Source organism: Schistocerca gregaria, chromosome 5 (assembly GCF_023897955.1).
Source record: "Schistocerca gregaria isolate iqSchGreg1 chromosome 5, iqSchGreg1.2, whole genome shotgun sequence".
NCBI classification, from domain to species: Eukaryota; Metazoa; Arthropoda; class Insecta; order Orthoptera; family Acrididae; genus Schistocerca; species Schistocerca gregaria.
Genome location: NC_064924.1, coordinates 485565725 through 485593457, shown reverse-complemented (window position 1 = coordinate 485593457; position 27733 = coordinate 485565725). Strand labels below are relative to the sequence as shown.

Below are 27733 nucleotides of genomic sequence, written 5' to 3'. Positions count from 1 at the left end.
CAGAACACGATCATCTCTTGTTCATACATCTGTTAATAAGGACAGCAGGTGTTATATTTATGGTATCTTAACCCTTTGAGTCCCAACAATACAAAAAAACATTTTAGAATTTTTCATGCACTTGACCATTATCACGTTATGCAACGAATACAAGAAGATATTGGAACAAGAGAATTATTTTAAGCAGACAGTTTGTCTTTGGAATGTAATCGCAAAATTTTTCTCAAAATTAGCTCTTATTATCAAAGTAAGCAAAGAATACAAAAAGAAATTTACAAAAAGGAAACAATTAATTATTTTAAAGTTGTGGTTTGACATTTGACGGAGAGTAACGGCGTGCAGCGCAGCGCAGTTTGACGAGGCGAGGCTCAGCGGGCGCTGCGCGATACGTCATTCTCCGGCGGGCGGCGCCGATTGGCCGCGCCTCGGAGGCGAAGGTGAGCGCAGCAGGCAGTCTGCTCCGGTCAGCCATGGCGCGCAGGCCGCCGTGCCACCACCAGCACCAACAGCAACACCAGCAGCCGCAGCAGCAGCCGGCGACGACCTGCTGCGCCAAGGGCCACGCCGGCGCGCCCCGGCCGCAGCGGCAGTCGCTGCAGCACCACCTCCCGCACAGGACGTCCCAGGCCGAGCAGCCCACCAGCGATGACTTCGCCAGGGAGCAGGTGAGGCCCACACGCCTAACCTCTCATCACAGACCACTGGTTCCCAGCCTTCAGAGACCGTTACTCCTGAGTGCAGTCGTGTATTAGCTAGCACCCCAAAGTCCAAACCAAACTTAAGAAACAAAACCAGCTTCCTTTGAACACTTTAATTTTTAAAATACAAAAGATTTTGTAGTTGCTTTATTTAACCACGAACAAGTGCTGACCAGCCTGGATGTGGTTTTTAGGCGGTTTTCCTCATCCCGCTAGGTGAATACCGGGCTGGTCCCCACGTTCCGCCTCAGTTACACGCGTCGCCGACATTTGAAACACGTCCGCACTATTCCACGTTTTACACTCTACGCAGACAGTTGGGGTACACTGATTGCGTCATGGGGGGGGGGGGGGGTACGGGTGGCGGCAGGAGGGACATCTGGCCATCCCTAACACTAACATTGACAAATCCGTTGTAACCACGCCGACCCTGCGATCGCTGCGGGACTATCTACATCTACATTTATACTCCGCAAGTCACCCAACGGTGTGTGGCGGACGGCACTGTAAGTGCCACTGTCATTACCTCCCTTCCCTGTTCCAGTCGCGTATGATTCGCGGGAAGAACGACTGCCGGAAAGTCTCCGTGGGCGCTCGAATCTCTCTAATTTTACATTCGTGATCTCCTCGGGAGGTAGAAGTACGGGGAAGTAATATATTCGATACCTCATCCAGAAACGCACCCTCTCGAAACCTGGACAGGAAGCTACACCGCGATGCAGAGCGCCTCTCTTGCAGAGTCTGCCACTTGAGTTTGCTAAACATCTCCGTAACGCTATCACGCTTACCAAATAACCCTGTGAAGAAACGCGCCGCTCTTCTTTTGGATCTTCCCTATCTGCTCTGTCAACCCGACCTGGTTGGCATCCCACATTGATGAGCAATACTCAAGTATAGGTCGAGTGAGTGTTTTGTAAGCCACCTCCTTTGTTGATGGACTCTCTCAATGAACCTCAACTTGGCACCCGCCTTGCCAACAATTAATTTTATATGATCATTCCACTTCAAATCGTTCCGTACGCATACTCCCAGATATTTTACAGAAGTAACTGCTACCAGTGTTTGTTCCGCTATCATATAATCATACAATAAAGGATCCTTCTTTCTATCTGTTTGCAATACATTACATTTGTCTATGTTATGGGTCAGTTGCCACTCCCTGCAGATCTTCTTGCATTTCGCTGAAATTTTCTAATGCTGCAACTTCTCTGTATACTACAGCATCATCCGCGAAAAGCCGCATGGAATTCCGACACTATCTACTACGTCATTTATATGTATTGTGAAAGCAATGGTCCCCTAACACTCCCCTGCGGTACGACAGAGTTTACTTTAACGTCTGTAGACGTCTCTCCATCGAGAACAACATTCTGTGTTCTGTTTGCTAAAAACTCTTCAATCCAGCCACATAGCTGGTCTGATATTTCGTAGGCTCTTACTTTGTTTATCAGGCGACAGTGCGGAACTGTATCGAACGCCTTCCGGAAGTCAAGGAAAGTGGCATCTACCTGGGAGCCTGTATCTAATATTTTCTGGGTCTCATGAACAAATAAAGAGAGTTGGGTCTCACACGATCGCTGTTTCTGGAATCCATGTTGATTCCTACAGAGTAGATTCTGGGTTTTCAGAAATGACATGATACGCGAGCAAAAAACATGTTCTAAAATTCTACAACAGATCGATGTCAGAGATATAGGCCTATAGTTTTGCGCATCTGCTCGACGACCCTTCTTGAAAACTGGAACTACCTGTGCTCTTTCCCAATCATTTGGAACCTTCTGTTACTCTAGAGACTTGCGGTACACGGCTGTCAGAAGGGCGTAAGCGAAAGAAAGAAAGAAAGAAATGAGTGACACAATCGGTATTGCTTATTTCGATCAACCTTCTTTTACAGAATGATTAGCTGCAGTGTACGACACTGCCCGAGATGTTTAAGATCTGCCACACAAACACACACAGTAATTGGCCCCGTTATTTGTTGATACTCATAGCGAATGCAAGCCGAATGGGAAACTGAAGTCGCTTTAAACCGAAGGGCAAATTTGAATATCTGGATGTCAACCAAAGAGACAGAATATACATTGAAAGGCTGTGGCACTCCGTTCAGCGCTCTCTGCGGTGCCACAGCGTGCTATTATCCGTCATATTTTAGGAAGTCATTGTGTACGAGTGAGTAAAATAAGGAAGTGATGTCGTGTATAACTGGCGTTCGGAAATCGATCACGTGGCCTCAGCTGCTTGCTGTGTGGTACAGTGTTTGTTTTGAACGCTGAATTCACGAAAGTGTTGTTAAGCACTCTATGATAGCTAAATACTTGTGACAAACAAGGTTATAAAAATGTGACTGCTGCTCGTTTCATTCGAAGCAATTCAAGCTGTGCTCTTTGGTTCCTTCCTCTCCACACTCTCGGAAATCGCAACATATTCGGAAATCAACAGCCAAGCATGTGCCATGCAAGAATATAAATGCCATAGTTGCGTATTTCACTTGTAGCAATTTGATTAAATTCCTGCTTAAGCACACTCTCTGAAATCGCGGACTAGTCTGGGAAAAAACGGGCAAATCTTTGTAACAAGAAAGCAGCAGCGTCATCTTATCTTTTTAATCCGAAGAAGTCACGAAATTGAAGAAACTCATTTCTAATGGAACACGTTCTTATATGCAGATAACATCGAACGCTGAAGAATATTCTATTACATGAATAGGAAAGTCCCAGACTGTGTTCCAAAAGCGAAGATGAAAAAAAAAGGATCTACTAGAACCCGAACATATTTCCTTCGACTCCCTATCGCACACCTCCGCATGACCACAGACATCGATTAGAGTTTGCAAAATTATCATCGTTCGTCTTAGAACTCCTAAAGACTTTTACTGTTGATATGTCCTTAACTGGCACGTTATTACAAAAAAATCGTATCTAGAGTGACGCGTTTGTGATATATCTTCAACGCACGGTTGTCCTGAAACAGTGTACTGCCGTAACTCGCAACGAAAACGACGAAATATGATGAATCCTCTGAAAATTAGCGAGCATGGGACGTCACGTGACCGATATCCGATTTCAGACGAACGCCAGGCGAAAGCGGTTTTGGCTTCCTCATTTTAGCCACTCGTCATTCTGTGGTTGTTTTAAGAGGAGGAAGTGGGCGTGCAAACTTGTAACATATGCAGTTGCCGTATTTCTTTCCGAAATCATGCCTAAAGTTTGAGCAGTTAACTACACACACAGACGCAGTATCACTACGAATATGTCCCATTTCATGTGTGCACTGTTTAATAGTATTATCTGTCGGTGGTTTCGTTCCTTTGTGTTATACACCAGCACAGAAAGAACTTTCATGTGTTTAACTTTACGTGAATATGTGAAGTGAATATATTATTTGAGGCTACAATGGGTGCACTGTACTTGCTGTTAGTAAATCATTCGGTTGCTGGATTCAATACTTTTGAACGAATACTTTAGGATGTCAGTGCTTTGTATTTGTGCACTGTCACTAATAATAATCATATAGGAAACTTCAAGAAACTTGCTAGATATTTCAGAGAACTACTTAATTGACCAGAATCACCACAAAGAACCCTCCCCTCCTACCCCCCCCCCCCCCCCCACACACAAAAAACAAGAACCAGACTGTGAGAACACTTAACACTAATTTATAGCCCCCAGATGAAAAAGAAATAGCCCAACAGATCAAAAGACTAAAAAACAATAAAGCAGCAGCGGAAGATGGAATCATAGCAAAAATTCGCAAATCAGCAGGCTCAAACACCATAAATCCTCAAATTCACACAAGACATTTAGCCAACAGAACAAATTCCAGAAGATTGGAAAAATTCGTCAGTTCACCCGTTGCATATAAATAGCTACAGGGGAATCTCATTAATATCAACTGCATTCAAAATTCTATCTCGTTATCTTCTCCACAGAGCACAGGAACGACTTGAACCAAAAATTGGAGGATATCAGGCAGGATTGGTACCAGGCCGTTCGCGTTCGAAGCAAATCTTGAAACTAAATCTAATCTCTAGGCATCAGAGAAGCTGTGGCAAAAATTTAGTCTGCACGTTTGTTATTTCAGAAAAGCCTGTGAGTCAGCTGACCGCGAACCACTCATCCAGATATGGACTAAATCTGAAAACACTGGTAATCATACAGCAAACACTGACCGATACGACGCCCAAGGTTAAATTTGCGGGGGAACTCTCAGATCACTTTGAAATCAAAACTGGAATAAGATGGAATGTCTCCATTACTTTTCAACTGTCTCCTTGAGAAAGTGATACAAGAATTGCGGTAATAGAAATCAGCCCTCAAAATTGACCAAGTAATCACTTTAGGCAGAGGCAAGTTATCTGTAGATTGCCTAGCATCTGCAGACGGTTTATCAGTACAAACTCGTGACATTTCATTAGTCCAAAATCAGATAGAACTCTTGAAATAAACTTCAGAAAAATTCAGACTTCACATATGTTTTAAAAGACAATAGTACATGACGTGCAACAAGAAGCAAGAAAATTCATGGAGACGAAATACGGAAAAATTAAACGAGTTGTACAGTTTAAATATTTCGGTGAAACCACTCAGAAAAATGGAATAGAAACAGAAGCAAACACAAATCGATGCCAAAATATGGAAATTGCATACCAACTTACCCAATATGTCTACAATAAGAAATGTATCTTCAAGCACACAGAGCTAAGACAATACAATGCGGTAATTAAACCGGAATGCCTCTCTGGATCAGAAACACTTATTTTGAACAGGAAAAAAAGACAGTGGAAACATTGAGAAAAAGCAGTGGAAAATCATAAGAGAAAATCTAGGGCCAAAACTTGTAGACGCACAGTAGCGACTCCTAAGCACTCAGGACATCAAACAACACACAAATATCCACGCTGACATTACGTTAGAAAACGCAAGTTAAGAATCTGTGGAAAGTGTAAGAGAGTGAACCCAGACACATTTAAAAGACAAACATTTGATTTGTTTTGACAATAGCAGGCAAAACGGACGCGATGAAATGAATCGGTGAGATCCAAACTGATCTGAAATAGGCGAGAATTGCTGCTCCAGAAGATGTCCGAAACTGTGAAATCTTCACGTCCAAAAATTCACAATGTTAAGGTGACCATAGAGAAAAAACCAAAGAAGAAAACTGGAAAAACGTAATATGAAGACAGATAAGAAGTCCACAGGAAGATAAGAAAGAAATATGAGCACAAAGGAAGCAAAACGTCCGCTTCTAAGTACTTTGCGTAGTCCTAATGGGCTTATTCGCAAATAACAATAATAATAGTAATAATAATAACAGTACTGTGTACGATCTACAACAGTGGAGGACCCATTAAATCGTTACTGTTGTGTTGTGCTATCAGTTAGTTCATTTATTGTTAGGAAGTGAATAAGGAGACAAATTATGGTCAACTGCGGAAACTACCTTCAACTCTGAGAAGGCATTCGTATGACATATGCCTCAATTTTACCATCGTAAATGGATGGTACAAAGAATAAAATCTATGTGTAGTTCATGCACTGTGTGAGGAAGATGTAACATCCACAAACTGCGACAGGCTTTCCCAGTATTTGAAAAAAGTAATTTTTTGTAACTTATGTCATCAGTACTGCAGTCTTGCGAAGTATTCATAAAACTAATGACCTTAAAGAAGCAATTTCGTTTCATGAGCGAAACACAACTTAACCCTTTTGTTTTCACCCCTCACAAAAGTTAGTTTTACCCATAACCCCCTCAGGTTGGGAACGTCTGCCATAGGAACCTACAGGCCAGCCGTGTTAAAGTTGGGGTCCAACATCTATGCCACATAATAGAGGGCAAGAAGCAGAGTTTCTGTCACTACGTACTATGTGGAATGGGAAAAGACAGTTGTAATTTTTCACATTTATAACTGAAGTCAAGCACTGATTGTAACAATTGAACTGCTTCTTGTTTTAGTATAGTCAGTAACCACATGAAGAATATCACATAAATTGTTATTTCTTAGGAACAAAATGGGTTTACATCAATTCTTTCGCACGCAGACAATGTGACTGTAATTAAGAACATTAGAGAAAAGCACAGAGAGTTTATTCTAGAAACCCATAGGGCTTTTACCGACCTTTAGAAGGCTTTCGACCGTCTGAGCAGCGATAGCTTATGGAAGACTTTGTCTGAATTTCGTTATCCTTATAAACTAACTAAAACTGATACTGAAAAGTCTTTATAAAAACTCGCACACTGCAATAAACATAAGTGGGGATCAATAAGAAAATAATAATCAACGAAGGTGTAAAACAAGGGTATGGAATATCACCAAGTCTTTTTAATATTTACATTGACTTCATTCTTCATTAATGGAAATGTACAGAAAACAAAAGAGTTAAGATACGTACCTGAATGTGTTTGCAGATGATATCGTCATTATTCAAAAGAATGAAAGTGACCACCAAAGATCAGTATACGAACAGAACGAAATATGCAACAAATGCAATTTAAAAGTTTCTTGTAATAATTATAATAATAATGGCATTCAGTGGAAAATATGCAGTCACCTTAAAAATTGTTGTAGATAATTCAGTTTCAGAACAAGTTTCTCGAATATCTTACTTAGGCTGTGATATAAATTTTGATTTTGATTCCTATATTCAGAATAAAACATACAAATTCGAAAGTATGCGAAAACTGGAGACAATACCTCACTAAAATGTCATGTCATAGAATGCTCCAACAGATCTGAATTACAGGCCGGATGAGAGAACAGATATTATAAGATCTCGGAAAACATAGAAATGATTTTGTATGTGAGTTCGCAACAGGCAATAGCCTAATCCTTGGAAGGAGGACGACGACGACGACGACGACATGAAGTACTGCAGTATCCCATTCATCCGCAATTCCCAAATATAAGCGAGATGGTTAGCGTTTCTACATTTGACCCCTTGAAAGTCTAACAAACACCCTGATACATTATACTGGCAGTGCTTCCTTTTTACAAATGACTGAATTACAGTTCTTTAGTCAGTACGAAAAGCGATAATGTCTCTGTCCACAAAACTTTCAAGTCCAGGAACATTTGGTACTCCTGTACCTCCTCAACAATGGCTACGGTAAACCATCCGTTGCCATGACCAAATGAATCATTTACACTCCTGGAAATTGAAATAAGAAAACCGTGAATTCATTGTCCCAGGAAGGGGAAATTTTATTGACACATTCCTGGGGTCAGATACATCACATGATCACACTGACAGAACCACAGGCACATAGACACAGGCAACAGAGCATGCACAATGTCGGCACTAGTACAGTGTATATCCACCTTTCGCAGCAATGCAGGCTGCTATTCTCCCATGGAGACGACCGTAGAGATGCTGGATGTAGTCCTGTGGAACGGCTTGCCATGCCATTTCCACCTGGCGCCTCAGTTGGACCAGCGTTCGTGCTGGACGTGCAGACCGCGTGAGATGACGCTTCATCCAGTCCCAAACATGCTCAATGGGGGGACAGATCGGGAGATCTTGCTGGCCAGGGTAGTTGACTTACACCTTCTAGAGCACGTTGGGTGGCACGGGATACATGCGGACGTGCATTGTCCTGTTGGAACAGCAAGTTCCCTTGCCGGTCTAGGAATGGTAGAACGATGGGTTCGATGACGGTTTGGATGTACCGTGCACTATTCAGTGTCCCCTCGACGATCACCAGAGGTGTACGGCCAGTGTAGGAGATCGCTCCCCACACCATGATGCCGGGTGTTGGCCCTGTGTGCCTCGGTCGTATGCAGTCCTGATTGTGGCGCTCACCTGCACGGCGCCAAACACGCATACGACCATCATTGGCACCAAGGCAGAAGCGACTCTCATCGCTGAAGACGACACGTCTCCATTCGTCCCTCCATTCACGCCTGTCGCGACATCACTGGAGGCGGGCTGCACGATGTTGGGGCGTGAGCGGAAGATGGCCTAACGGTGTGCGGGACCGTAGCCCAGCTTCATGGAGACGGTTGCGAATGGTCCTCGCCGATACCCCAGGAGCAACAGTGTCCCTAATTTGCTGGGAAGTGGCGTTGCGGTCCCCTACGGCACTGCGCAGGATCCTACGGTCTTGGCGTGCAACCGTGCGTCGCTGCGGTCCGGTCCCAGGTCGACGGGCACGTTCACCTTCCGCCGACCACTGGCGACAACATCGATGTACTGTGGAGACCTCACGCCCCACGTGTTGAGCAGTTCGGCGGCACGTCCACCCGGCCTCCCGCATGCCCACTATACGGCCTCGCTCAAAGTCCGTCAACTGCACATACGGTTCACGTCCACGCTGTCGCGGCATGCTACCAGTGTTAAAGACTGCGATGGAGCTCCGTATGCCACGGCAAACTGGCTGACACTGACGGCGGCGGTGCACAAATGCTGCGCAGCTAGCGCCATTCGACGGCCAACACCGCGGTTCCTGGTGTGTCCGCTGTGCCGTGCGTGTGATCATTGCTTGTACAGCCCTCTCGCAGTGTCCGGAGCAAGTATGGTGGGTCTGACACACCGGTGTCAATGTGTTCTTTTTTCTATTTCCAGGAGTGTACATCTAAACTAAAATGAAGTCTGCAACTGCAGAAAACAGCAGGACCATCCAGCAGGGCTTGAGCAGCGACAGACTTAACTGGGATACGATTCTTCTTGTCTCCAGCTGTTGTAGCAAATTCGATGTTCTCGATGGTCTTGTAGACTGTCTTGTCTCCAGCTGTTGTAGCAAATTCGATGTTCTCGATGGTCTTGTAGACTGTCTGTTTAGAAGATATCGCCGCCGTTCTAAACAGACAGTCTACAAGACCATCGAGAACATCGAATTTGCTACAACAGCTGGAGACTAGAAGAATCGTATCCCATTTAAGTCTGTCGCTGCTCAAGCCCTGCTGGATGGTCCTGCTGTTTTCTGCAGTTGCAGACTTAATTTTAGTTTAGATATAAATGATTCACTTGGTCATGGCAACGGATGGTTTACCGTAGCCATTGTTCGAGGAGGTACAGGAGTACCAAATGTTCCTGCACTTGAAAGTTTTGTGGACAGAGACATTATCGCTTTTCGTACTTACCATATTTCTGAACTAGCTAATATCAGTATAAGAAGTATAATATATAAGTATAAGAAGTATAATATATCAGAAAACAGTTGTTGTGATATACATATAACGTTCGGTCGTCTCAAAATCTTCGTCATTCATCGAGGACCGATATGTATACCAACTTTCAGTTCACGGAGGTATCTCAACGAGGCTCCACAAATATGGTTGCTGCATAGATTTGTGTAATTGTTGGGTTAAAATTCTCTCTTTTCGAAGAAAGGGTCCAAATACTTTTTCGTACTTCAGCTGGGGGAAAACTATAACCATTTACATAGCAAAAGTTATAAGGCTGAGCAGAGTAAATAGGAAAAAGAAGAACTTGTAACAAATATTTCGTAAATTTTCGCTCGGTATGTAAATATCATGCATTTGGTAATATTTAGACACAAACATTCTTACAATATAATGCTTGGTAGCAACACCATTTCTTAGCTTCAGCCTGTAAATTCACTTACGTAATCTATAAAAATGTGATCGCTATATTTTTTTCTACTCAGGCGGAAAATAAAATTGCAACACCAAAAAATAATTAATAAAGAATAATTAAATTTCGGCAATACATTTGTTTAGGTAACATATTTAAGTGATAAACATTGTAGGCTCACAGGTTAAAGTACGCACAAGATAAGCCGTTGCAAATGTGAAATGCTGGTGCGTTAATGAGCGGTGTAACGGCCAGAATGTCGAATGCAAGCACGCAAACGTGCATGCATTGTGTTGTACGGGTGCCGGATGTCAGTTTGTGTTCTGGAGTATGGCTGTTGCACTTGGTTGGTCAATACAAGGACGATTAGTGCTGTTTGTGGATGACGCTTGAGATGTCGGCCGATAATGTCCCATGTGTGTCGACTAGAGTTTGGTGATTGAGCAGTCCAAGGCATGTTGCGTTACAAAAGCGGTATGGGGGTGAGCGTTATCCTGTTGGAAAACAGCCCCCTCGAATGTTGTTCATTAATGGCAGCACAACAGATCGAATCACCAGAATGATATACAATTCTGCAGTCATGGTGCGTGGGATAACCACGAGTGTGCTCCTGTTGTACGAAATCGCATTCTAGACTATAAATCCAGGTTTAGGTGCAGTGTGTCTACGACGCAGACGGGTTGGTTTCTGGCCCTCAAATGCGTGTGAATTCCTAAGGGACCAAAACAGCTGAGATCATCGGTCCCTACTCTAACGCACTACTTAAACTAACTTAAGCTAAGAACAACACACACACCCGTTCCCGAGGGAGGACTCGAACCTCCGGCGGGAGAGGCTGCGCAATCCGTGACTTGGCGCCTCTAACCACGCGGCCACTCCGCGCTGCCCTGGCCCTCAACTAGCGCCCTTGTAACCATCATTGGTATCGAGACAGAACCAGCTATTATCAGGAAACACAACAGAGCTCCACCCTGCCGCCCAATGAGCTCTCGCTTGACACCACTGAAGTCACTAATGGTGGTGATTTGGGGTCAGTGGAATGTACGCTACAGATGGTCTGGCTCGAAGCTGTCGTTGAAGTTGATTTGTAACAGTTCATTGTGTCACTGAGGTGCCAACCGCTGCTCAAATTACTGCTGTGGATGCAATACAATGCGCCAGCGCCATACGCCGAACACGATGGTCTTGCCTCTCGGCAGTGCCACGTAGCTGTCCAGAGCCCGGTCTTCCGGTCACTGTATATTCCCTTGGCCGCCGATACCAGCAGTCATGCACAGTGGGTACATTCCTGCCACGTCTTTTGAAATATCGCAGAAGGAACATCCAGCTTCTCGTAGGCCTATTAGACAAACCTCGTTCAAACTCAATGAGGTGTTGATAATGGCGTCTTTGTGGCCTTAAAGGCATTATTGACTAACATCGACTCATCATGTCCAATCTCAAAGGTAACTAATGCCCGCGACCGTTACATCGTATTTAAAGCACACCTGATTTGCATCCTCATAGTGTCGCTGCTAGGGCCACTCTTATACGACTGAAGTGGACTGAGAAGAATTTGAATGGACATCATGATTCAGATGCAGACACACGCCTACCAGCTCTCGTTTTGTCGTACAGCTCCCATTTGATGTTGCGATTTTTTTTCGTGATTGTATTTTTAAAACAACTTCATGTGTAGAATGAAAAATTACCTCCTTAATACATATGTGCCGGTGTAGCACAAATTTCATCATTGTAATAGTGAAATCTTCACTCATATTCCTTGAGTTGCTTGAAAATGAATTCTATCACGTCGGCTGATCGAGATGTTGATTTCAACATACTGACGTCATGTGCCATCTCTATCATCTCTGACCTAAGCGTCTAACTATCTAGTCATTACACTGTTGCAGACTACCATATTACACACCCACCTGTCGCTAACGAACTCCTGTGCGCGAGTGTTCAGCTTCAAGAAAACAGTTTGAATCCTAGTGGCAGGAGAGTGTTTGAACGCCAGTGTTTGGCTGTCAACGGGAGGAGAAGTGGTGGCGTAAATTACGTCCCTAGTCACTAGAGTTTGCGCCTGTGTCCTGGATTAAATCCCGAATTTCTCCGTACTGTCTCATTGAGCGAAGACATGCGACGATGTTGATGGTGATCGGACTGGGATTTTAGGCGCGACGGCACTCTTGGTACTATTTGGGAGAAGATGGTTATTTGTCGGCGCTGAGTTTCACTCTCTCTCTTCCTCATCATCGTACAACACAAATATGACACCATACTACACATACACTCACTCACTCACACACACAAACAGATACACACACACACCTACACTCAACTGCTGGAGAGAGGCCACTGTGTGTGGAGCAAAAAGCTCTTTTCAAATGGTTCAAATGACTCGGAGCACTATGGGACGTAGCATCTGAGGTCATCAGTCCCCTAGAATGTAATTGGAATTCATCACTGGGTTCCTCGAACCACTCCATCACACTCTAGACCTTGTAACATGGCGCATTATCTTGCTGAAAAATGTCACTGCCCTTGGAAAACAGTTCTAGGCGCTTCAGTCCGAAACCGCGCTGCTGCTATGGTCGCAGGTTTGAATCCTGCCTTGGGCATGGATGAGTGTGATGTCCTTAGGTTAGTTAGGTTTAAGTAGTTCTCAGTCTAGGGGATTGATGACCTCAGGCGTTAAGTCCCTTAGTGCTTAGAGCCATTTGAACCTTCGGAAAACATGACCGTCTGTATGTGGTTCAAAAAATGGCTCTGAGCACTATAGAACTTTACGGCTGTGGTCATCACTCCCCTAGAACTTAGAACTACTTAAACCTAAGTAACCTAAGGACATCACACACATCCACGTCCGAGGCAGGATTCCAACCTGCGACTGTAGCGGTCGCTCGATTCCGGACTGAAGTGCCTAAAAGCATTCGACCACAGCGGCCGGCCGCTTTTTTCACCCGGGCGGCTAAATAATACATTGGTGTCTCTCAGTCTCTTCAAACCAATAGTGCCTTACCTGGATTAACTTCTCCTTGCGGTGTAAAATGAAATTTTAAGACAGAGAAAAACAAAATTAGAGATCATCGATGTCTCATACCGCAACAAGTTTTCATCCTATTTTACGGTAGCACTGTGGCTCAATCCCATTTTGCCTAATTACGTCGAATCTCCTTTCTTCAATTCCAAGCGCCTCTGGTGGTATAATTGTGTTAGGGGCGAGGGGGGTGCACTTGGGCTTTCCGCCAAGGATGACTAGTGTTAGAGTCCCAGAAAGGGTACCGCCGTTTTTAATTTCCCGCCAATTAACGGGTGGGTTGTAGAATGGGATGTCAGCTCAGCCCTGGGACAAAGAAATTGCCACCAAAATTCGAAATGCCCGCCAAAATTCGAAATTCCCAACAGTAGGTTGAGTGGGACAGTGGGCCCACGTACAGACTGAGAAAAACACGTGACGTCATCCGGGGGTGGAGAGTGGACGTGGTCGGGGGCGGGGCTGGACGTGAACGGAGGTGGAGGGGAAATTAATTGATCAATTTCATTTATTTCCATATCAATTTGATATCAAAATTTCACCGAGAACCCCATCTCCGTACTACATAAGCGGCGGTTACTTAGACAGCGTCGCACCCTTTTCAGAATCTCCTATCTAAATCTAAGTACATTTTCCGTAATGTTGATTCATGAGGAATCTGCTGCTCGGAGTATAAACGCACGTTATGCAGGTACCAACAACCAGGAACCATAGCGCAGCACATTTCATGGAAAAATTCGTTTATGGAATCTGGAGCTTTTTGCGTCTGCGTCAGTGACGTTTCCTTCTTAGACGACTGCACTGCTTTGTTCTTCGTGTGTGTTGCTCAGTTTGGCGCTAGAGCACCCGATCAGCCTCTATATCAACAGTTAAAGCGTTGGCCATTGGAACCAAAGATCGTAATTTAGATGAGCGTTTTAATTCAAAGAATGCATCATGAACACAAACACTCTTGAACTCTAAATAAGGGCTATACGACAAATTTTTATTGGCGCACGCACTCCCTAGTTCTGAATCGGTGGAAGACACTAGTAGTCGGAAGACTTGTTTTATTTGCCCCACAGCAAATATCAGAGTTGGCATTTACACTTTATTATAAAGTATTGTACATTATATCTGCCAAGTGTTTTCTGTACTTTATGAGAACAGTAAAGTACGTAACAGTATTGAATTTGACATAGTTCGATATTTTCTAGGATTCATGTTAAGTAAATCATTTAAAGATCACAAAAGTTAGCAATAATTAGTATGACGAATCGGGTAAGTTTCTGAACCATGAACTGAGTACTCGCTTTTGAACGCGACCTATCCTCAGATGTCCATATTGTCAACATCAGAACAACTTCACAACAATCTGGTCTTTGCTTCCACTTCCACGTCTAAAATTTCATCTTGCAATGATCAAGAAAATGTTACTGCAGCTGAATTGGCCGTGACATGTTGTTGTTGTTGTGGTCTTCAGTCCTGAGACTGGTTCGATGCAGCTCTCCATGCTACTCTATCCTGTGCAAGCTTCTTCATCTCCCAGTATCTACTGCAACCTACATCCTTCTGAATCTGCTTAGTGTATTCATCTCTTGGTCACCCTCGACGATTTTTACCCTCCACGCTGCCCTCCAATACTAAATTGGTGATCCCTTGATGCCTCAGAACATGTCCTACCAACCGATCCCTTCTTCTGGTCAAGTTGTGCCACAAATTTCTCTTCTCCCCAATCCCATTCAATACTTCCTCATTAGTTATGAGATCTACCTTTCTAATCTTCAGCATTCTTCTGTAGCACCACATTTCGAAAGCTTCTATTCTCTTCTTGTCCAAACTATTTATCGTCCATGTTTCACTTCCATATATGGCTATACTCCATACAAATGCTTTCAGAAAAGACTTCCCGACACTTAAATCTATACTCAATGTTAACAAATTTCTCTTCTTCAGAAACGCTTTCCTTGCCATTGCCAGTCTACATTTTGTATCCCTTCTACTTCGACCATCATCAGTTATTTTGCTCCCCAAACAGCAAAACTCCTTTACTACTTTTAAGTGTCTCATTTCCTAATCTAGTTCCCTCAGCATCACCCGACTTAATTCGACCACATTCCATTATCCTCGTTTTGCTTTTGTTGATGTTCATCTTATATCCTCCTTTCAAGACACTGCCCACTCCATTCAACTGCCTTTCCAAGTCCTTCGCTGTCTCTGACAGAATTACAATGTCATCGGCGAACCTCAAAGTTTTTATTTCTTCTCCATGGATTTATACCTACTCCGAATTTTTCTTTTGTTTCCTTTACTGGTTGCTCAATATACAGATTGAATAACATCAGGGAGAGGCTACAACCCTGTCTTACTCCCTTCCCAACCACTGCTTCCCTTTCATGTCCCTCGACTCATAACTGCCATCTGGTTTCTGTACAAATTGTATGTAGCCTTTCGCTCCCTGTATTTTACCCCTGCCACCTTTAGAATTTGAAAGAGAGTATTGCAGTCAACATTGACAAAAGCTTTCTCTAAGTCTACAAATGCTAGAAACGTACATTTGCCTTGCCTTAATCTTTCTTCTAAAATAAGTCGTAGCGTCAGTATTGCCTCACGTGTTCCAACATTTCTACGGAATCCAAACTGATCCTCCCCGAGGTCCGCATCTACCAGTTTTTCCATTCGTCTGTAAAGAATTCGCGTTAGTATTTTGCAGCAGTGGCTTATTAAACTAATTGTTCGTTAATTTTCACATTTCTTAACACCTGCTTCCTTTGGGATTGGAATTATTATATTCTTCTTGAAGTCTGAGGGTATTTCACCTGTCTTGTACATCTTGCTCACCAGATGGCAGAGTTTTGTCAGGACTGGCTATCCCAAGGCCGTCAGTAGTTACAATGGAATGTTGTCTACTCCGGGGGCCTTGTTTCGACTCAGGCCTTTCAGTGCTCTGTCAAACTCTTCACGCAGTATCGTATCTCCCATTTCGTCTTCATCTACATCCTCTTCCATTTCCATAATATTGTACTTAAGTACATCGCCCTTGTATAGACCCTCTATATGCTCCTTCCACCTTTCTGCTTTCTCTTCATATCAAACTGTAAAACGTAATCTGTGCTATAACAGTATGAGCTGTATCGTAAAACTATATAAGATTATTTGAGCTAGTAAAGTACAGCTTCAATATTCGTCTTGCTAGAAGCAAAATGGAAGCTTTAGCTACAGAGATGTTAGTATCGTATGCTATACAAAATGGAATAGATAGTCTAAAAATAGATAATTTATTTTTCTGCTTACGGACTAATGCTTATAACAAAGAAACATAAAACTGTTTCAATTAGTGGTACCAATCTGTGGATGGAGACTATTCACAAGTGAAACGCCACATCCCTGTAAGACTCTCTCACCACAACTGTGTACATTACGATTTACTGTGTCTTACGCTGCATCGGAAGTACTTCTTTCCAGTAAATACCTGAATGTTCAACTTTTTCATCATGTGCAAGTGCGGCCAATTGTTGGGTATCACTATGAAAGTAACAGCAAGTCCATGCAGCTGTGTGCAGTAGCTCGTGACTGCCAGAATGGACGTATGTGGTTGGTTCACTATATTCTGTTGTGTAACTGACTATTGCTATTGTTATTTTGCATGATAGCGACTGAATGATCATGTTAATATTTCCTGCAATAACCAATTTTTGTAATTAGTTATTTTAGTCCGTAAAATGAGGCAAAGTGTACAAAGTATGTTTTGAAAACGGGTTCATATTTTTGTATAAATCTTGCACCTAAAATCATTATAAATTGACCTAAGAGCATTACAATATGAAGAAAAATTTTTCTTCCTCTAGAACAAAATTCATGTCTGAAAGGGATATGGGAACAAGGTGGCTCTCTGTTTTACCCAAAATAGATATGTTGCTATTAAAATGAAAAGCCATCAGAAGTTATATTGTAAGCTGTCCAATGATTTTGCAAAACTTATTGATGCTTAATGTGACTGAAATTTACTTGCAGTGAGACAGCAATACGTGAAATTTCATAAAATTCTCACGAGCTTCCAATTGCGTCAGGTCGTTTAAAATCCACGGTTTACAAAAAAAAAAAAAAAAAAAAAAAAAAAAAAAAAAAAAGGGTCTAAGCACTATGGGACTTAACATCTGAGATCAACAGTCTCCTAGACTTAGAACTACTTAAACCTGACTAATCTAAGGACATCACACACACCCATGCCCGAGGCAGGATTCGAACCTGCGGCCGTAGCAACAGCGCGGTTCCGCACTGAAGCGCCTAGAACCGCTCGGTCACGACGGCCGGCTCCATGGTTTTCAGGCTGATCAGATACTTCTCGGCTATTGTCAAGTGATGACTGGCTTTCGGTTGCCGCCGTCCTTAAAAGCGGCGCTGCCTTCTGTGACGTCACTGGTACTCGCACAAGGTCTCCGGGAAAGTTTTTTCGTGGCGAGTGCGTCACAACGCGTGACCCTGCAGGTATTAAGAGTGACAGAGTCGTCTCCGGCAGGGAGAAAGTTAACTATTTCAGACGAGTTTAATAATTGTTCACTGCACATTTAAACGCAAGCAGCACACCACAAAATTAAGACTTTTCGTCAGTATCTTTTCAGTTAAATATTGATTTTCCGTGAGCCCATCATGGAGCCGAGAGTTCCCGAAGTGTAGCGGACAAGCCTACTAGTGTGACGTCACAAGTTCGTAGTAGGGCCCATATGTCTCGTTGGCCCCGTGCTCGCACCAGCGCCATAGAAGGTAATGTTTTCGTAGCGCGCCCGCCCCCGATAGCCGGGGACCAAGTCGTGCTTAGCTGCAGGCCTCCGTCTTTATTGACGGTGTTGTCACAAATTTTTATCTGGATCGCTTCTTTTATTACGCTATACCAGAAACTACACTACTGGCCAGTAAAATTGCTACACCACGAAGATGGCGTGCTACAGACGCGAAATTTAACCGACAGGAAGAAGATGCTGTGATATGCAAATGGTTAGCTTTTCAGAGCATTCACACAAGGTTGGCGCCGGTGGCGACACCTACAACGCGCTGACTAGAGGAAAGTTTCCAACCGATTTCTCATACACAAACAGCAGTTGACCGGCGTTGCCTGGTGAAACGTTGTTGTGATGCCTCGTGTAAGGAGGAGAAATGCGCACCATCACGTTTCCGACTTTGATAAAGGTCGAATTGTAGCCTATCGCGATTGCGGTTTATCGTATCGCGACATTGCTGCTCGCGTTGGTCGAGATCCAATGACTGTTAGCAGAATATGGACTCGGTGGGTTCAGGAGGGTAATATGGAACGCCGTGCTGGATCCCAACGGCCTCATATCACTAGCAGTCGAGATGACAGGCATCTTATCCGCATCGCTGTAACGGATCGTGCTGCTCAATCCCTGAGTCAACAGATGGGGACGTTTGCAAGACAACAACCATCTGCACGAACAGTTCGACGACGTTTGGAGCAGCATGGACTATCAGCTCGGAGACCATGGCTGCGGTTACCCGTGACGCTGCATCACAGACAAGAGCGACTGCGATGGTGTACTCAACGACGAACCTGGGTGCACGAATGGCAAAACGTCATTTTTTCGGATGAATACATGTTCTGTTTACAGCACCGTGATGGTCGCATCCGTGTTTGGCAACATCGCGGTGAACGCACATTGGAAGCGTGTATTCGTCATCGCCATACTGGCGTATCACACGTCTCGGTCACCTGTTGTTCGCATTGACACGTCTCGGTCACCTCCTGTTCGCATTGACGGCACTTTGAGCAGTGGACGTTACATTTCAGATGTGTTACGACCCGTGGCTCTACCCTTCATTCGATCCCTGCGAAACCCTTCATTTCAGCAGGATAATCCACGACCGCTTGTTGCAGGTCCTGTACGGGCCTTACTGGATACAGAAAATGTTCGACTGCTGCCCTAACCAGGACATTCTCCAGATCTCTCACCAAATGAAAACGTCTGGTGAAAGGTGGCTGAGCAACTGGCTCGTCACAATACGCCAGTCACTACTCTTGATGAACTGTGATATCGTGTTGAGCTGCATGGGCAGCTGTACCTGTGCACGCCATCCAAGCTCTGTTTGCCTCAATGCCCAGGCGTATCAAGGCCGTTGTTACGGTCAGAGGTGGTTGTTCTGGGTACTGATTTCTCAGAATCTATGCACCCAAATTGCGTGAAAATGTAATCACGTGTCAGTTCTAGTATAATATATTTGTCCAATGAATATCCGTTTATCATCTGCGTTTCTTCTTGGTGTAGCAATTTTAATTACCAGTGGTGTTAAACGGTGTAATAACAGACATCTCGTGGAATGCAATATGGTTTTCGTTTTCTACAGCATGTTCCACTACCGCTGATTTCTCAAGAGTTACCAATGGCGAATGCATCTCTAGTCGTCTACACAGGGCTGTTCAGTAGAACGCACTGCTTGTCCGACATAAAACTGTCCACACCCATGCGGTATTTCATACAGGGTGAATATTAACATAAACGACAGACTGCAGGGACGGATTCCTGGCTGGAAATGGTCGTAAAAAGTCCTAAGAACATGCGTCCGTAAATGTATCGTTGCCGCGGTAGATGGCGCTACGAGTGACAGTTGGTCTGACCACGTGTCGCGTGTTCCTTGTGTGCTGGAGGCTGCGTGACTGACGCAGTGTACTGTAAGCAGAAAAATGGTCCGGCATTCATATAGAGAACAAGTCCAGATGATTTTAGTGTAAGGCCAAGCAGATGGAATTAGTCGAGATGTCCTGCAGATATGGCTCCGCACTTTCGACTTGTCCACTTGTCCACATAAACCCCCAAAAAGGGCTTGAAATGTCGTCTGATATGGTTGTTGTCTATGAAGGTGCTTGGTTGGGTACAGCCGTACTGCCTCTCGAGCGCTTTTATCTGCTTGGCCGTACACAAACATCATCTCGGCTTCTTCCCGACATGAATACCGGACCGTTCTGCTAATTACAGTACGCTCCGTCAATCACGCAGCCTGCAGCACACAAGGAATACACGGCACGTGGTCAGAGGAACTCTCATTCGTTAGTGCCAAGTATCGTGGCAGCGATGGATATCCGAACGGACGTTCGTAGGAACTTTTTTTCTCCATTTTCAGTCAGGAATCCGTTCTTGCCGTTTGTCGGTTTTATTAATGTTCACCCTGTGTACTGCTGGCGCTCTGAGACCTACATCGTCTTTCACAGGGCTCATGAGCTGAAGAATTTCTGTTGGAGCCCTGAAGACCGAAACGATTTTATGTCTCTATAGGACTGGCCTATGCCTACTACAGTAGTACAAGTTTATATCCCAACTAGCTCTGCAGATGATGAAGACATTGATGAGATGTATGGTGAGATAAAAGAAATTATTCAGGTAGTGAAGGGAGACGAAAATTTAACAGTCATTGGTGACTGGAATCCGAGAGTAGCGCAAGGGGGAGAAGGAAACATAGTAGGTGAATATGGATTGGAGGTAAGAAATGAAAGAGGAAGCCGCCAGGTAGAACTTTGCACAGAGCATAACTTAATCACAGCTAACACTTGGTTCAAGAATTATGAAATAGGGTTGTATACATGGAAGAATCCTGGAGATACTAGAAGGTATCAGATAGATAATATAATGGTAAGACAGAGATTTAGGAACCAGGTTTTAAATTGTAAGACATTTCCAGTGAAACATGGACGATAAATAGTATGGACAAGAAGAGAATAGAAGCTTTCGAAATGTGGTGCTACAGAAGAATGCTGAAGATTAGATGGGTAGATCACATAACTAATGAGGAGGTGTTGAATAGGATTGGGGAGAAGAGAAGTTTGTGGCACAACTTGACCAGAAGAAGGGATCGGTTGGTAGGAAATGTTCTGAGGCATCAAGGGATCACAAATTTAGCATTGGAGGGCAGCGTGGAGGATAAAAATCGTAGAGGGAGACCAAGAGAAGAATATACAAATCAGAAACAAACGCAAAATAATTTTATTTAAAAAAGCGGATAAAGTGTCACTAGAAGCCTTCCTAAAAGACAATTTCCATTCCTTCCGAACTGACTATGCGAATGTAGATGAGATGTGGCTCAAATTGAAAGATATAGTAGCAACAGCAATTGAGATATTCATACCTCATAAATTGGTAAGAGATGGAACGGATCCCCCGTGGTACACAAAACAGGTCCGAACGCTGTTGCAGAGGCAACGGAAAAAGCATGCGAAGTTCAGAAGAACGCGAAATCCCGAAGATGGGCTAAAATTTACAGACGCGCGAAATTTGGCACGTACTTCGAAGCGAGATGCCTTTAATAGGTTCCACAACGAAACATTGTCTCGAAATTTGGTAGAAAATCCGAAGAAATTCTGGTCGTATGTAAAGTACACAAGCGGCAAGACGCAGTCAATACCTTCGCTGCGCAGTGCCGATGGTGCTGTTATCGACGACTGTGCCGCTAAAGCGGAGTTATTGAACGCAGTTTTCCGAAATTCCTTCACCAGGGAAGACGAATGGAATATTCCAGAATTTGAAACACGAACATCTGCTAGCATGAGTTTCTTAGAAGTAGATACCTTAGGGGTTGCGAAGCAACTCAAATCGCTTGATACGGGCAAGTCTTCAGGTCCAGATTGTATACCGATTAGGTTCCTTTCAGATTACGCTGATACTATAGCTCCCTACTTAGCACTCATATACAACCGCTCGCTCACCGATAGATCTGTACCTACAGATTGGAAAATTGCGCAGGTCGCACCAGTGTTTAAGAAGGGTAGTAGGAGTAATCCATTTAACTACAGACCTATATCATTGACGTCGGTTTGCAGTAGGGTTTTGGAGCATATACTGTATTCAAATATTATGAATCACCTCGAAGGGAACGATCTATTGACACGTAATCAGCATGGCTTCAGAAAACCGCTCTTGTGCAACGCAGCTAGCTCTTTATTCGTACGAAGTAATGGCCGCTATCGACAGGGGATCTCAAGTTGATTCCGTATTTCTAGATTTCCGGAAAGCTTTTGACACCGTTCCTCACAAGCGACTTCTAATCAAGCTGCGGAGCTATGGGGTATCGTCTCAGTTGTGCGACTGGATTCGTGATTTCCTGTCAGGAAGGTCGCAGTTCGTAGTAATAGACGTCAAATCATCGAGTAAAACTGAAGTGATATCAGGTGTTCCCCAGGGAAGCGTCCTGGGACCTTTGCTGTTCCTGATCTATAGAAATGACCTGGGTGACAATCTGAGCAGTTCTCTTAGATTGTTCGCAGATGATGCTGTAATTTACCGTCTAGTAAGGTCATCCGAAGACCAGTATCAGTTGCAAAGCGATTTAGAAAAGATTGCCGTATGGTTTGTCAGGTGGCAGTTGACGCTAAATAACGAAAAGTGTGAGATGATCCACATGAGTTCCAAAAGAAATCCGTTGGAATTCGATTACTCGATAAATAGTACAATTCTCAAGGCTGTCAATTCAACTAAAGTACCTGGGTGTTAAAATTACGAACAACTTCAGTTGGAAGGACCACATAGATAATATTGTCGGGAAGGCGAGCCAAAGGTTGCGTTTCATTGGCAGGACACTTAGAAGATGCAACAAGTCCACTAAAGAGACAGCTTACAATACACTCGTTCGTCCTCTGTTAGAATATTGCTGCGTGGTGTGGGATCCTTACCAGGTGGGATTGACGGAGGACATCGAAAGGGTGCAAAAAAGGGCAGCTCGTTTTGTATTATCACGTTATAGGGGAGAGAGTGTGGCAGATACGATAAACGAGTTGGGATGGAAGTCATTACAGCATAGACGTTTTTCGTCGCGGCGAGACCTTTTTACGAAATTTCAGTCACCAACTTTCTCTTCCGAATGCGAAAATATTTTGTTGAGCCCAACCTACATAGGTAGGAATGATCATCAAAATAAAATAAGAGAAATCAGAGCTCGAACAGAAAGATTTAGGTGTTTGTTTTTTCCGCTCGCTGTTCGGGAGTGGAATAGTAGAGAGATAGTATGATTGTGGTTCGATGAACCCTCTGCCAAGCACTTAAATGTGAATTGCAGAGTAGTCATGTAGATTCAGAAGAATGTAGGCTGCAGTAGGTGCTGGGAGATGAAGAAGCTTGCACAGGATAGAGTAGCATGGAGAGCTGCATCAAACCAGTCTCAGGACTGAAGACCACAACAAGAACAACAACAACAACGATGGGACTGGTTAATTTTTCCTGGTACCGAGCCACAGAACGGCAAGAAGGCAAGGCTCTTGGACTATTCCTCGGGGTTCTTCTTTCCGAAAAGTCGTAAGCAGGAGGAGCCATTGGAGGACTCGATGAAGCTAGCGTTTTCGGCAGACGGCACGAACACTGGATCGGGACCGCAACGCGGCCCGCGGGCCGCAGTTCGGCGATCTTTGCCGTAGAGGCCAGGCGCGGACGGCGGCGACCTCGCGCAATTGCGGCGGGCGCCTCTCTCACCGGAGGTAGAGGCCCGAGGCCAGGCCGTTCCACTCAGGCGCTGCCACCGTGTGCCAAGGTCGCAGCTGCCGGCAGCCCGACGCGACCGCTCTTCTGCTGTCTCTTCCGTGTACTCCGAGGGCTGGCAACCTTTCAGAACTCTCCGCGGCTAGACTCGAGGAAAATGGAATGATGTGCTTGCTCACATGTACCATTGGCGCAAGGGCAACAATCTGACTATACCTGTTCGTAAAACAACATACGTACTTCTATGGGGAAGACTTTCTATTGCCAGAAGTCCCTCCCTGAAGCTTGATGGAATCCTTGTAAAACGCAGCACTGTTTGCACGTATTTAGGCATTCTTCTAGCCGATAAAAGTAATTTTCTAGAACATGTAACATTTGTTGCTCAGGAGGCGGCTAAAATTATGCGTAAGATTTCCCGTGTTACCACTGCTGACTATAAATACTCTTGCATGTGGCGCTGTCATATCCCTCAGCTATCTTCAGCGTCGTAGTGGGCTTCGCTGACAGCGTCTGGGCGCATCGCTTTCGACTAGGCAGCTACAAAACAATACTGCGACGATTTCAGCGGAGCGTACATCTGAGGCTCACCGGTGCCTTTCGCACTACACCTGTATATAACTGGTGATTTCGAGACATGACCGATGGTTATCGTGGTATGTTACAGGACTGCACTGAGGTGCTTGGGGTGCGGACAATATGACCATGTGCACGAGATCACAGGAACTCATATTACTGATAAAAGACATTTACTGGTATGGAAGTTAGATCAGCGGCAGCCTACTGGGACACTAGAAATACTGCAAGGGCGGTTTTACAGTATGTTTCCAAGTATCACGGCCAGGCTGAAACTGTCCTTACTCGAGGTATGGTGCATCTATTAACAGATCACACGATCCATAACCCAAACATTTGCATCGAATGGGATGTAGTAACACAACAATCTGCGAATGTGGAGAAGAAGGCTCCGCTGATAATGTCGTTTTCAGATGCGCTGTTTTACATGTAGAGAGTTACTACGAACAGTCAGAGTGCGATCTACAAACTTTTGTAAGTGATCAAAACTTGTGGAACACAGTCAATATGATTTCACGTAGAATGTCCAAAAGGCAGCTGCTTAACTTTCAGTCTATAACGTAAAGTGGACGCTCTGAATATCAAATCAACGTCAACAGATCACAAGAAGCATTTCCTTCGTTGCAGATAATAACAGGCACATATAAATTTAATTAAGAGAAACTTTACAGTACACATGTACATAAATGAATAAGTAACATTTTTTTAAAAGAATGAAAATTAATTCATTCAGTTTCATTTTATTCCATTGTTTAACTGATTCTTATTTTCAAGTTTCTCTTTTATTTGTCCGTTAATACTACAAATGATTGCTGTTAACGTAATTTATATATATAAACAAACATAAACCATTGTACGTCATCATGATTACTGAATATGTATGAACTTTTTAGAGATCCCAGGTAACAGGTCAAACTGATATTGTGAAGTGGGAAATCCGGTTTCGAGTCTCGCTTCGGCACAAATTTTCATTGCCGTCATTCCCGAAACAGCTGATCGTGCTATGTATTCGCAACTGCGAAAACATTTCACACATTTCATAACGCTTGTCGTCAGAGCAATGTCTGTTTCTTTGGACATACACCCATATCCGAAGGAACACTGCATCGATCTTAATAACGCAGCTGGTGCAATATCGAAATAAAGCCTCATAGGAAGAAAGGCTATGTTACATAATTCCAGCCCGAATCTCGTGGTCGTAAGGTAGCGTTCTCGCTTCCCACGCCCGGGTTCCCGGGTTCGATTCCCGTCGGGGTCAGGGATTTTCTCTGCCTCGTGATGACTGGGTGTTGTGTGCTGTCCTTAGGTTAGGCAGGTTTAAGTAGTTCTAAGTTCTAGGGGACTGATGACCATAGATGTTAAGTCCCACAGTGCTCAGAGCCATTTGAACCATTTTTGAACATAATTCCACTTATTACAAAACTGAGACAACTTTACAAAGAATGTGGCAGTATGGGCCCATTTCTCATTGTGTCATCACACACTCCTTGGCTTGAATGCATGCGAAGGGTGCCCTAAAGCTTTTGCGGACTATGCTCGCCAAGCTGGCGCGCAACTGTTGTAACTCGGTCTCTCGTACCCTGCATAGTGGCGATAACACGGACCTGATCCCACACATGTTCTATTGTGATCTGGGGTTCTTGCTAGGTCACGGGAGTGCCTCAGCATCACTCAAACAATTCAACAGAGGCGCATGTCAAATGTGGACAAGCATTGTTCTGCTGAAAAATGGCACCTCGATGCTGTCGCATGAGAGATAACATAAGACAACGCAATGCGGACTGGTGTTGTTCTGCTGAAAAGTGGCACCTTGATGCTGTCACATCAGAGGTAACACAAGATAACGCAATGCGGAGCAGCATTGTTCTGCTGCAAAATGGCACCTCGATGCTGTCACATGAGAGATAACACAAGAGAACGCCATGCGGAGCGGCATTGTTCTGCTGAAAAATGGCACCTCGATGCTGCCGCATGAGGACCGGCATTGTTCTGCTGAAAATGGCAACTCGATGCTATCGCATGAGGACCAGCATTGTTCTGCTGAAAAATGGCACCTCGATGCTATCGCATGAGGACCGGCATTGTCCTACTGAAAAATGGCACCTCGATGCTATCGCATGAGAGGTAACACAAGAGAACGCAATGCGGACCGACATTGTTCCGATGAAAAATGGCACCTCGATGCAGTCGCATGAGAGGTTACACAAGAGAATGCAGCAGGTCCGTAGCGTACTGTTGTGCTGTCAGAGTTCCCTCAATCACTGCCAACCGTGACCTGAAGTCATGTCAGATGGCTTCCCACACCATGACACCAGCAGTAACACCACGGTGCCTCTCCAAAACATTGGAAAATTGCGACCTCTGTCCAGCTCACTGCCATTTACGCCGACAACGATCATACGGAGTAGTACAGTACCGCGATTCATCGCTGGACACAATGTAGCGCCACTCATCAGCAGTCACGGCACCACTCCAAACGCAGCTGTTTGTTTTGTGGTGTCATCAACAAAAATGGTTCAAATGGCTCTGCGCACTAGGCGACTAAACTTCTGAGGTCATCAGTCGCCTAGAACTTAGAACTAATTAAACCTAACTAACCTAAGGACATCACACCCATCCATGCCCCAGGCAGGATTCGAACCTGCGACCGTAGCGGTCACTCGGCACCAGACTGCAGCGCCTAGAACCGCACGGCCACTCCGGCCGGGTGTCATCAACAAGTTACGCATGGAACGGAAATTCCCTATGCCGGCTCAAGCTAGTTTCCCACCAATTGCGCGGAATGACACACAATTTTCCACGAAGTCAGTTACTTGTCCTCGAATGGCAGGCACAGGTGTGATGAGGTTACGATGTGTTTAGCACAAAATACGTCCATCTCCCTTGTGGTCGGCAAACATGGTCGACCGGTACCTCGAAGACGAGTATGCTTGCCTTCAGTTTCCCATGCAATCCAACATCGGACTACTGTCACAAAAGAAAGCCCAGCATATCAGGATATTACACGAATCGACCAAGTGGCCAAATGGAGACCCACAGTGAGAGCCCTTTCAAATTCTGTCAGATGCTGATAACACTGCCTCATACGAGTATGCGGCATCTCCGTGTCCTTTACAGTGATCGCTGAACATCTTGCATGTTCACGCCCTTTTAATTGTAACAACACTGAACACGAATGGTACTAATCCATTGTGGTGGGCGTTCTTCTGTTTGTCACAGAGAAATGCAACTCTAATCATTTATGAAGATGGTATCTGTTCCCAAAAGAACAGATACTATTGATGGCCATGCAGCTTCTCTAGAATGAAACGATATTTAAATCGAAACCCTTAGCTGCCGACAAGTGTTATTGATATACATCAATGGGGACAGCTGAAAATGTGTGCCCCGACTGGGACTCAAACCCGGGATCTCCTGCTTACAGGGCAGATGCTCTCTCCATCTGAGCCACCGAGCGCACAGAGG

At 44.4% G+C, this 27733-nt stretch overlaps 1 protein-coding gene across 1 annotated transcript in view; it reads left to right on the top strand.

Annotated features, from left to right (window-relative positions):
• The first annotated feature begins 356 nt into the window (after positions 1 to 356).
• LOC126272123 (venom dipeptidyl peptidase 4-like) overlaps positions 357 to 27733 on the top strand; it is a 298015-nt gene continuing 270638 nt past the window's right edge. Inside the window, exon 1 of the mRNA XM_049974723.1 lies at positions 357 to 665. Within this exon, the coding sequence (XP_049830680.1) occupies positions 471 to 665 (195 nt within the window). The 5' untranslated portion in view covers positions 357 to 470. The remainder of the gene's footprint in view (positions 666 to 27733) is intronic.